The sequence below is a fragment of the Dipodomys merriami genome, unplaced genomic scaffold, assembly GCF_024711535.1.
Source record: "Dipodomys merriami isolate MVZ:Mamm:240054 unplaced genomic scaffold, mDipMer1.0.p SCAF_5, whole genome shotgun sequence".
NCBI classification, from domain to species: domain Eukaryota; kingdom Metazoa; phylum Chordata; class Mammalia; order Rodentia; family Heteromyidae; genus Dipodomys; species Dipodomys merriami.
In genome coordinates, this window is record NW_027206068.1 from 54372888 (window position 1) to 54386079 (window position 13192).

At 35.1% G+C, this 13192-nt stretch overlaps 1 protein-coding gene across 1 annotated transcript in view; it reads left to right on the plus strand.

Moving 5' to 3' along the window:
* Kcnd2 (potassium voltage-gated channel subfamily D member 2) overlaps window positions 1-11978 on the plus strand; it is a 478940-nt gene extending 466962 nt beyond the window's left edge. The window contains exons 3-6 of the mRNA XM_069996631.1: window positions 2847-2942; window positions 4153-4245; window positions 7215-7462; window positions 9359-11978. Of these exons, the coding sequence (XP_069852732.1) occupies window positions 2847-2942; window positions 4153-4245; window positions 7215-7462; window positions 9359-9536 (615 nt within the window). The 3' untranslated portion in view covers window positions 9537-11978. The remainder of the gene's footprint in view (window positions 1-2846; window positions 2943-4152; window positions 4246-7214; window positions 7463-9358) is intronic.
* Window positions 11979-13192: the final 1214 nt, after the last annotated feature.

The window sequence follows — 13192 nt, forward strand, 5'->3', positions numbered from 1 at the left end:
CCACTTGGAGATTTCTTGCTGCTGATTCCTTTGTGCCATCATCATGAACCTCAGCTCTGTTTGTGCCCAGGACAAGGTCCTCATAATAACCAAGCTCTAGACCTGGGATAGTACATCATCACCCACTGACTACAATCCACTCTTCTTTTGATTATTGTTTCACACTAACTTGTTTTGTTTCTGTGGAAGTAGAAAGATTTCAATAAGCTCTTTAAAATTTTAAAAGCTGATTAGGCTTAATATGCTAAATCCACATGAAGCATTTTACTGAACATTAAAATGAAAGAAATAACTGGAAGTGAAATTTCTATAGCACACAGTCCAAATCTTTGCCAAATAAGAAATTGTCTGATTACTAAAGAGAGAAAACTTCTGGACTCCAGTCAGCAGGCTGCCTAGGATACCTTTATCTTACAAAATTATTGTTTACAAGATAGTCCAATAATCTTAAACTTTCCTCAATCTGCCTCATTCCTCATTTAGAAAATACTTGTCATATACAGAAATCACTGTGGCCATGGTGATCAGAAACTGGTTGGCAGCATCTAATGTCATGTGGTGGAATTGAAAAGCAAGGTTTTTGCTGAAAAATGAAGTTTTTCATTTCTGATACCTCCACAGTCAAAGAGCTCCATGTCAAATTAGCATTGTATTCGTCTGCTATCTCCTCTGGCTAGCTCCTCTGCTATCTCCTCCAAAGCAAAGAAACATGTTTCACAGTTCAGACTTCTCCATCCCAGAGCAAGATGATTGCCATACTGGTTGGTCTGGATTGTGCATACTGTACAGCTAATTTAGAGAAAGCTTTGCTTCTCCAAAGGAATTAGGCAACAACTAAAGTTATGGAAAATTTAATAAACAGGAGAAATGTGTCTAGGAGATCATTTTTTCCATATACAACATCATAATTAGGTTGGGATTTTAGTTTGGGTTTATTTTTTATTGGTGTTGGACTGGAGTTGGAACTCTAGGCAATGGACTTATAGTAGTCTCTAACGCTTTTTTTTTTTCCTGATGGTGTCTTTTTCCACCTGGGGCTGCTCCTAGTCTGGGATTTTAGTTTGGGTTTATTTTTTATTGGTGTTGGACTGGAGTTGGAACTCTAGGCAATGGACTTATAGTAGTCTCTAACACTTTTTTCTTTCCTGATGGTGTCTTTTTCCACCTGGGGCTGCTCCTAGTCAGCAATTTTCCTATGTATGCCCCCTAAGCAACTTGTTTGTGAAGATGGGAGTTAGTCTGGAGAGACTAGACTGGTCTTGAACCCATCCAGAGTAGATATGATTGCAGGCATGAACCACCATTAGTAATTACGCACCATTACTAATGTTTAAAGTGTATACATAATCCAAAGTAAATACAAAGATTTTAAAGCTGATAATATGAGTCCTATTTTTAATTAGAACTTTGAAAGTCTTCTAACTTTCCATACAAACTAAAGGTTTTAGTAAAATCTTGTCCAAATTTACATTCTTTTTGCTGGCATTTTGCTATGCCCAAAGAGGTTTTATATCTTTCAAGAATGGGAGTAGAAAATTGGACGATTGTTCTCATTTACCCTTTCAATTTCATGGCCAGAGTTGCCAAGGTTGTCACACTGAGTAGGTCATGAGTAAAGTAATTTTCTAAAATATCTTTGTAAAATAATTTTCTTCAATTACATGCCGAAACCAAACATGTAATCACAGATCACAAAGGCTAACATCACACCGGTAGGTGGTACTCAGCTCCGCAAGACAAATTGGACCAATTAACTCACATATCATTCCAGCCAGGGAAAAGAAAAGTTATGATTGAAAGTGAAATGAGTTTTTTTAAACTTCATAACTTATATTAAAATGTTTTTTGTCTCAAAAACAACTTTTTCTTTTAGGTTTGAGCCCCTTCTGTAGTCGTAATTGCTACTACTGTATATGCAGATGTTCCATTCCATGTTAACAAACACGCCATTCTTACTGGGCATTATGTTTAGTTCATGTATATGTCTCCATAAAAGGAAGGATTGTTTCCCAATACTATTGCTAAATGCTTGTAGAATAGCAGAGGTCATATTGGTAACTGTGATATAAATAAGATTTTCCTATACCAAAGAAAGAAAAGAAAAGAATGACAGAAGGGAGGGAGGAAGGGAGAGAATGAAGGGAGAGGGGAGAAAGGAAGGAAAGGGAAGGGAAGGGCAACTGGTTCCTAGAATTTATCAAGGACATTAGTTTAAATGAAAAGGAATTGGCTGTTGCTTTGTTGGGCTGCTGGGTGTCCATTTCATTAGTTTACTCAAATTGAGGTAAGTAAAAACGTAAATTAAGTAATCCTGTTATTTTTCTTATGGACAGAAACACAAATAAGTAATTTGCTCTTACTGTAAAGACTAATAACAATTTTAAATGCCTAATATATATCTCAGCTCCAAGTTAATTGATTTTACCAATAAACATTAACCAAAGTAAAATAATTGAAAAAGGAAGATATATATATATATATATATATATACATACATATATATATATAAATATATATATATATATATAATATGACTTACTTTTAAGAATAAGTATGCTGAGCTGGGCATGCTAGCTCATGTCTCTAATCCTAGTAATCCAGGCAGCTGAGATTGAGAGGAGCTCAGTCCAGGCCAGCAGTGCAAAAAGCAGACCCTGTTGGAAAAATACTAAAAGCAGAAGGTTCTGGCTCAAGAATGCTTGCTTAGCAATCGGGAAGCTCCAAGAGGACAAACACCAAAACAGAAAAGAAAAAGTATGATGGTACTAGGGTTCTGCAAGATTGCATTCACTGTTTTATGAGAATGATACATAATTATTAACAGCACTTTCTTTTTCCTTCATTAGAAAGCTAGACTGGCCAGGATTCGGGCAGCCAAGAGTGGAAGTGCAAATGCTTATATGCAGAGCAAACGGAATGGTTTACTCAGCAATCAGCTACAGGTACAGTAAAGTGCCCCATTGTGTTTAATGACCAATTTGTCAGTGTAATATTGATTTAGTTCTACTTAACCATCTAATTTTATTGTGTGTAATTATGAAAATGGCTACTGAAACAACAAAAGTGTCATTTTTTACAACTTGCCCACCTATACATTGTAGTTGGCCATGGCTGGTTAGAAACTGTACTATGAAACATTTCCAGTAAAGGCTGATTACTCTTCCCTTGGTCAGTATCTGCACTCTCAGGTGAAGACCTAAGAGTTGAAAAATGTTCAAGTAAGTCAGGCCATGGGGGCTCAGTCAGTCCTTTAATCCTAGCTACTGGGGAGGCTGAGAGCTGAGGACTGACCAACCAAAGTAGAAGAGTACATGAGACTCTGTTCTCCAATTACCCACCAAAAAGCTATCGTGGATGTGTGGATCAGATGGGAGAGCAGCAGCCTTGAGTGAAAAAGCCAATGGAAAGCATAAGGCCCTGAGATTAAGCTCTAGTACAAAATATGGGTAATGACAAGATATCTCATGTTACTTTCTACTGGAGAGAAAGCATGATTCCATTAGCATAAGGAATGTCACATGATCCACATACAAATTGAGAAACTTATCATCAAAACTTTCTTTTAAAATTCAGGATTCCAATCATCTTAATAGTGACTTCCAATCATAATAATGATTTCAGGATTATTTGAGCACAACATTAAACTCAAAGATAAAGATCCCCATGTCTACAAAGGTAGTGGTGTTGAATGAGTAAAGAAGAAGTAGATTTTCAGTTCAAGGAAATGACCAGACCTCAAACCAGGTGCTGGTGGATCACACCTGTAATTCTAGCCATTCAGGTTGCTGAAATCCAAAGTTGGATGCTGGAAGTCAGCCCAAGAAGAAAAGTCCCATAAATTCCCCCTCTAAAAATAAGCAGCAGAACGCTGGGCTGGAGGCATAGCTCACATGGTAGAGCCTCCAGTCAGGCAAACAAATAGCAAGGACAAAGCCGTGAGTTCAACTACCTCTAATTTGGTGGAAATATATGTGCTCATCATTCACTTAAAACTCCAAAGCAACTACACCATTACCTCTTTTTTAGTTAAAACAGTAAAGTGCTGCCAGTCAATCTCAGAAAATAGGCCATGTCTCTTTGCAAATGTGTATCTGAGATTCTCGTTGTTTGCAAATAAAATAAAATGTTCTTCTGTCTTGTCTGTGTTATCAGTCCTCGGAGGATGAGCAGGTCTTTGTTAGCAAGTCCGGCTCCAGCTTTGAAACCCAGCACCACCACCTACTTCACTGCCTGGAGAAAACCACGGTAAGGAGACCTGGTCAATGCCTATATACTCTTGGGAATTACAAACATACTCTTATTCTGCATTAGAAAGATATGCCGAAATCCTCACCGAAAACCCACCATGTTTGAAATTACCTTAGAAGTCTACAGTGACATTTCCACTAGAGATTCCTGAAGATGCTTTAGCCTTCGTGATTATCTTACCTATAATCTAAGCTGCCATTTAGATGCAGAGAGTTGTTTTCCAATAGCTAATACAATCAAATATTATTTCTTCCCTATTTGTAAAGTGGTGATTAAAAGAAGGAAAGAAACAATGAAATTCAAGTGCTTCAGAGTGCTCCTTAAGATAATAGCAAGAGAAATAATCAAAGAGAGGGAGGGAGAGAATAACAGAATTCAAGCATTTATTTCTTTCACAGGTGTAATGGATAGGGGCAAATACTTAAAATTTATTAGTTTTAATATAGAAATGATCCATTTAATCCCTCCTATGGTTCTGGATGTCCAGGAGTGAATTTGCATTTCTCTCAGGTATTTTCTCAGTGGTACTTCCCATAACAAAGGTGTTAGCAGATGTCACAGCCTATGACCCACAACAGACCAGGCCCAGTCCCACATTTGAGTCACTCACAGTCAAGACATGATATGAATTGTCAATCCAATATATTTCTTGTCAACATATTTGCCATATAGCTACTCAGCAGACATATTCAGGATACATCATCAAATAAGTATGAATTCAGTCTTCATCATACCTCTACTTATGGGACAAAACAGAATGTATGGATTTTAGTAGAGAAGACAGTGAGCAGTAGAACCAAGGATAGATCCACTGTGGAATGGGGCAAAGAGCATGGAGCCAAAAAAGCCAGTCAGAATTGACTTCCTGGCTGAAGCAAAGACCAGCAGGATGATAGAGCTAATGAGGCAAAGAAATGAAGCCATTAAAAGGTGACTCATCTGAAAGAAGCAAGAATTTAAGAGTGATCAGAAGGGTGTCTAGCATGGTATAAAATAGGCAGAGGAACAATTATCAGATGATGCTGGGCTTTCTAGACACTGGAAAAAAATTGATTTTTGTTCTATAATAAATGGGAAATTATGTAAGAGTTCTCAATAGAGTGGTTGCATAATTATATTTACATTTTAAGTAAAAAAAAACAGAACAAAAACATAAGACAATGCATTGAAAATTAAATGGCAGATTAATAGTACAATTATTTATGACTTGTTATTGTCCCTATTATTTTAATCTCTATTTATTGTATTTTTATTTTTTTCCTTTTTTCATTATTTTATCTTAGAAGGAATTTTTCAATAACAAAATTACTTTAGTATCATTAAGTATAGTTTAATTTATGCTACCTACAAAGATATATGGCAATCAATACCTAAATGATTTCAATTCCAATCACTGATTAGATAAATTAGAACATTGTGTATTATCACTTGTATTATGTGTGTGAAGTTGCATGGTAACAGAATATGAATCCTTTGTGCACAATTTTATCTAAAATTAAATATTTACTGTAAAATTCTCTTTTATGTGATCAAAATCTCTGGACTCTAAGCTGCAGAATGTTAAATTTCATGTATTTCAAAATGTTCTCTCAGCAAAGAAATGACAAAATGAATATCGAAAACAATTTATTCCCTATTAGCCTGTGAATTGCTTCAATTGTTTTGCTAATACTTTAGGATGAGAATTGATAGTGAAATTCAATGTATTCAAACTTTCCATTGAAAAATTATTTTTACACTCACAGAAATAAAACAGTAATTGAAGTCATTCTTCAGGCTAAAACTATTTTTCTTTCCATGTATGAGGTAAAATTTTTGTGTAGGCAATTTTTATTAAACATTTAATGTTTCTTTACTAAACATTTGAAAAGTAAAATGTATACTGTATATGTGTCAACAAAGTGTGTTAAATAGTACCACTACTGGTTGATTCTGCACCTTAAGTTGGAATAAGAGAGAGGAAAGAGTCATCAGTAGGCTGGGAACATGAGCTCAGCTAGAGTTGTGTCACAAAGAGACCTAGGAAGGCCACCAAAGGGCACTGCTAATGACTTCTGAATCACACATGCTGACATATCTGCAGATTAATCGTATTTTACTTAATGTACACGTTATAAAATATATTTTTCTATATATTCGGAGCTTTACCTGGGAAGGTGGCTCAGTGATAGAGTGCTTGCCTAGTATGCATGGGGCCCTGAGTACTATTCCTTAGCACCATGTAAACAGAAAAAGCTGGAAGTGGTACAATGGCTCAAGTGGTAGAGCATTAGCCTTGAGCTGAAGAGGTGAGAGACAGCGCCCAGGCCCAGAGTTCAAGCCCCATGACCAACAAATAAATTAAATAAATAATAGGAACTTTAAGGAAGCACATATATAAATCAAAAGTGCCTGAAGTAGCTACTAATTAAAAAACTGTTTCAATTCATTTGAGGTACCTAACTTAAGACATTCTATTAAAATAATCTCTTCATTAATTTGATTAGCTCAAAAAATGAAGTCAATGTGGATTTATAAATTCTTTGTTGATATGAGTATCGTATATGTAATAATACTTTTATATATTATACTTAAATATAATATATGTAAATATAGAGCATAGGTAAATACTGTGTACATAATGAGGTATATATAGCATATATGAATGAGTATATATTTATCTACTCATTTGTATGGTTTGGAATTTTTTCTCTTTAATTTGTATCTATTTTCTCAATAAGTAATTTATTAAGAAAAAATAGTTTGTAAATTCACAACCAATCAACTTGTCCATGTCAATATCTTCATCTAAAGAATTTTTATTTCCACAAAGTGCCAGCGTAAGTGGTTCTGATGTTTTAACGTTTATGAAAATGTTTTTACTTAACTCTTGAGTCATATGTATGTAACAAGAAAGACTATAGTCCAGTTTTAAAGATAAAGATATTTACTTCCTTTCTTCACATTTTCTTTCAACTCTAACACAGAATCATGAGTTTGTAGATGAGCAAGTCTTTGAGGAAAGCTGCATGGAAGTTGCTACTGTGAATCGTCCTTCAAGTCACAGCCCCTCACTCTCTTCACAACCTGGAGTCACCAGCACTTGCTGCTCAAGGCGACACAAAAAAACTTTCCGCATCCCAAATGCCAACGTTTCAGGAAGTCATCGAGGCAGTGTGCAGGAACTCAGTACCATTCAGATCAGATGTGTGGAGAGAACACCTCTATCTAATAGGTAACTAACTGCCCTGGCTAGCGGGCCAGGTCCCCTGAAACCACATTTCTTCCTGTGTGTCACCAATTCCTAGGGTGGGAAATGAAACAGAGCTAATAGGGGAACAGTGGGAGAACAGACCCATTGACATCACTCCTGAGTATAGAAAGTAAAAAAGAGAGTTGGGCACACACAAATCTGTTTTACATCTTCCACCACAATTTTCTTACTTCAGAAAAGCCATTTCTCTCAGAAGTCCATGTGTAATCTGGAATAGACTGAAAGGACATTCCATGTCACTAAAGACACTGATGGAATTTACATCATATGACTGAAAATTAGTCCTCCAGCACCTGAAAATATATCAACATATCCAATGCAACAGTGAAAATTAAAACAATGACAACACAAATCTCCTTTATCAATCAGTGATTTTTGATGACATAAGTATTTGGGGCTATATCAAGCATGAAAAACAATCCCATACAAAAAAAAATAAGTGAAATACTAAAGTTCTTTACCTCATGTATATCTGTGGAAAATTTATGTGAAATTTGGATACCAGTAATATTCTTTTTTTATGTCTCTTCTCTGTTTTTACCACAATAAAAAGGATACGTTTCAACCATGCACATCAGCTAAAAGATCAATTTTTGCCAGAATATTTTACTTCATTCTTCAATTTGAATATTATCCATTCTCAGACTGATAGTCTATAAATTCTCTCCAAATTCTCTGCAGGCACTCTACCATCTTTGTTAAAATCCTGGAGTAGATTCTGAATTCAGGTTATGTTAATTACAAAAGTTAAACATGCCTGGAACCAGTATGCTAAAATTTAGAGCAGTGAATATTTTCTACCTTTAAGATACTTTGTCTTTGCCAGTAATGGTGATGAACTCAGAGCCTGAGGAAGACAAGATCATGGTGGAACACCAACCCAAGCAAAATATTTGAGAGGATCATAGCAACCATTAATATTCTGTACATAGTGGCACATACTTATCATCCTAGGTAAAGAAGCATAAACAGAATTGTGGATCAGGATAGCATGGGCAAAAATGAAGAATTTATTCACAAAACAACTAAAGCAAAATGGGAATGGTAATATGATCCAAGTGGTGGAGGCTGTCTAGCAAGTACAAGTCCCACAGTTCAAACCTCAGTACTACCAAAAAAAAGAAAAACAGTCAGTTGGTGGTGGGTTTGGTGTTGAGCATCTGTAATTCCAGCAACTCACTGCTCAGCTGCTGGTTAGACAGAAATGGATGTATTATGGTTTAAGGTCAGCCTGGGAAAAAATGTATTTTTATCTGAAAATAAACACATAACGATTGAGTGTGTGTGGTTGAAGTGCTAATATGATTGCCATATAAGCATGGGACCTTGAGTTCAAGATCCAGCAGTACAAGAATGTCACTTAGGAAGACATCCAAGTTTTAGCTAGAAGTGTTAAACTCTTGGGGGCTCCAGCATAGGGCCATCACCCAGTAAAGGGATCAATAAGCATTATTTATTTTTAAAATGACATGACTTTTTAGAGTCTGACATCAAAAGGATTGAGAAATATATTTGAGTGACTCTTTCATAATGATATCTCAATCCCCTTAAATTTCCATCTTAAGTAAAAGCATTTTATTTGTTCTATTCAAACTGATATTACCTGAGCCTCTTTCTCTGCTGCATTTATGCTAATATGCTTTATTAGAGTAACAGTTATTGACCAAATTAACGGTAATCAACTGACTCCTGATCAAACTAACAGATATTAAGTTTTGGTGTTTTTTAATATGGTAATTTTCCTTAAACTTTTAAAGTATAATTTATGAGCATGAAAATATAATTCCTTCAGTTCCATATATAAAAAAATTAAGGTCACTGCTTCCTTTCTTAAAGAGATTTTTTTTCTCTCTTCAGCCGATCCAGCTTAAATGCCAAAATGGAAGAGTGTGTTAAACTAAACTGTGAGCAACCTTATGTGACTACAGCAATAATCAGCATCCCAACACCTCCAGTAACCACACCAGAAGGCGATGACAGGCCAGAGTCTCCTGAGTACTCAGGAGGAAATATTGTCAGAGTGTCGGCTTTGTAAGACAATTGGAATAGATTTAAGAGCCTTTGAGCCTTGGCTATGGAAAGAATCTCAATGTAGAAGAAAGACCAAATGCTAAGCCCTTTTTTTTGCAGATTAAGAAAGCAAAGCATGAAGGTTGATAGTGAATCAAAAGTAAAGCTTCCAAACTAGAGGATGTGAATAAAACCACCAAATGGCATTTCTAGACAGAGTTTGACCTGTTATTCAGAGGAGTAATCTGTGGCCCTTTGACTTTGTGAATGAGCACAATGAAATGCCACCTATTAATGCTTCTTATGATCAGAACTCTTTTGTAATAAAACAAACAAAATAAATCTTTGAACATAATGTTCCAGTTGAATGCAAAACAAAAAAAATATGGAAAACATTTTGATAAAAATTTTTTCCTGTTAAAACCACGAACATTGGCTAAGATGAAGATGATACATATGGAAAAAAAAACCTCATACAACCCATTTGTATTGACTGAGGAAACCATCTTAATGCATGCTAGAATTCTTTGGAACAGTGATCTCCGTTTCCTTATGTTGTCTTCAGATTAGGCATGATAAACTCTAATTGTAGAAAGGGGAAATTTCTGTGCACTTACAACAAAGTTGATTATTCATGTTCCATGGTGGGCTGTGCAAATAAACTCCTATTAGAACCGCAGTAATTTTCATGGGGATACTCATTAGTAAATCTAAAGTGTTCAGATAGTTCAGCATTAATTATGGTCTCACCTTGCACCTAGTTACTGTTACAGCTGCAATAACTCATTGTACACTTGTTATATCAGCAGTATTTTTTTATTTTGTGATTGGACTTTTCAAATCTTCATAGTTACAGTATGAGCCACATTTATAGACAAACTTGTGGTGTGGCTAGGGTGTAACTCCAAACTACTGTGTCATGAATGTTTTCAGTAGTATTCTTTGGTCCACTGTATTTCTGTGAACCTGTGCATTATTCGTTCCTGAACTTGGATAGCACCTTTCTATTGAGTTTATCATCACCAACAAGACTAGAGTTTATTGTGGTTCAAGTGACTTTCCTACTTTTATATTCCCCAGCAAGTTACCTTGTGTGTAGATTGTTATCAATCCCCTTGTCAAAAAATGAGAGAAAAGGAGTTGACAGCTAAGAATTATCTCTAAGGTCTGTGGTATTTATGGAAAATCCCAGACCCTAGATATATCACTATATATTTCATAAAGAGAGCTGACTGGGATTAAAATCACAGGATCATTGATCTCAGAATCTTATTTGATGTATTATTTATTTTTCTTTAGATCTTGAATACATTTTGAGAATCACTAATGTGAACTGAAACACAGAAATATACTGGGAGTGCTTTATGTAGCAATATTTGACAAAAGCACGCTTTCGATGCCTTTCAGGAAGGCATTACTAGTTTATCTCAGACATGTTTCTGTGTATTGTGAGGCGCATGTTCTCTATGAACTTGGCAGGATCAGAGTTTAATGATGTAAAGTTGACCTCTATGTACATTGACGTGAAAGGACATGCTACCTTTTCACCCTTAAGCTGTATCAGCAGACACGTCTGCATGTGACAGTGTAAAAAAAAAAAGTTCTATGTAAAATAAAATGTTTTGTTCATTCCAAACCACCACTGTAAGGAATAAAGCATAGTTTCTATACATGGAAAGAGTTGATAATTTTCCCTCTATTATAGAAATTTTTAAATGCTTATCATAACTTATCATAAAGAATAATTAACCCAACCATTTTCAAGTAAAGCCAGGAAGTCTTGCTTCCCATTTCCAGAATAGTTTCTAGAACAGTCCAGTAGATCCTATTGCTGAGTGAAAATAAGAAAATCTCAGCTGTTTTTTCAGAAGGACTGGCTTTACTCCTAGTTACTAATCTTTCAGCAATGCATTAACAATTATATTAATATTGGCCTCTTATCACTTTGTGCTTCTAGAGCAAATCTATAGTCAGACTTCTTTGATGGCATTTATTGAAAACCTTTTTTAAAAAGTAGACTAAGGAACTACCATCAGAAATATTTAATGTCTTTTAATTCCCAATAAGAAATTCTATTTTCATGTTTTTAACATTATATGAAAAGAAAATACATTTAGGTTATTTTGGTTGACAGTTCTGCTTCTTGTTCTGATTCATCATCTATCCATAATTATTAATTTCTGTAGACTTTGGAAAAGAAAAAATCTTTTGATGTTTTAAGTGATTAAAATCTGTACTGTGTTGGTGGTGAATGACTATTGACGACCGTGTTAGGTGCACCTGTATTGTAAGTGAAATGTAATTATTTCTGTGTGTTATATGGAGTAACTAAGGTCATTGTTTTTTGACAATTTTGTTTGAAATTCATGTATCTTATTTCAAAGGATAGCATAATATGTGCATTATGCTGGAAAATAGACCTTTGGAGAATACTTAAATAAAACATGTGCATGCCTGAACAGGACAATGTGGTTGACTGTGGCTCTATGTTTTCTTAGACTTCATTCCATTCCAGAATTGTATAATTTTTATAATATCCACTAATGTTATCCTCTTCTTTCTCCCACACCCTATTTTCTGGTTCCTCCCATAAAAGTTTCTCTTTTACCTATCATTAAATAGATGAATAGATAGGTAGATAGATAGATACACAGATAGATAGATAGATAGATAGATAGATAGATAGATAGATAGATAGATAGATACACAGATAGATAGATACACAGATAGATAGATAGACAGATAGATAGATAGATAGATAGATAGATAGATAGATAGATAGATAGATAGATAGATAGATAGATAGATAGATACAGATAGATAGATAGATACAGATAGATAGATAGATAGATAGATACATACATACATACATACATACATACATACATACATACATACATACATACATACACACATACATACATACATACATACATACATACATACATACATGGATACACAGATAGATAAAAGTTCTAGGTCTAAAACATGAGATATTTTCTACGCTGGTGATGATCTTTAGTTCCATCCATTTTCTGCAATGACATCACTTAATTTTTTCTTTATGGCATGTCTCATATGAATGGCATGTAACACATACACAGAGCTCAAAAAATTAAATATGAACCGGGCGCCAGTGGCTCATGCCTGTAATCCTAGCTACTGAGGAGGCTGAGATCTGAGGATCACGGTTCAAAGCCAACCCCAGGCAGAAAAGTCCGTGAGACTCTTATCTCCAATTAACCACCAGAAAACTGGAAGTGGTGCTGTGGTTCAAGAGGTAGAGCACCCTTGAGCTGAAGAGTCCAGGGACAGCATCAGAGCCCAGAGTTCAAGCCCCATGATGGACAAAAAATAAATAAATATGAAAGTAACAAATAATACAATTAACCAATGGGCAATCAAACAGAAGAATAAGGAACTACTAAGAAATGCAAACTGAAGTAAAGAGTCGAGTGAATGGGTCTTGAATTGGATAGATAAATCCATAAAATTTATGTGTACAGTAGGTAGCTAACCAAGGATATTTTCTTGGACAAGCAAAGGATTTTATATCCTAATACAGAAAAACATTTAAAGTAAAAATATCATTATGTCTCAGTCTAAACTTAAAATGAGTTTATTTCCCAAAAACCTAGTGAGAAAACAATGCACAAATCACAGAACTAAAATCCTAAACAG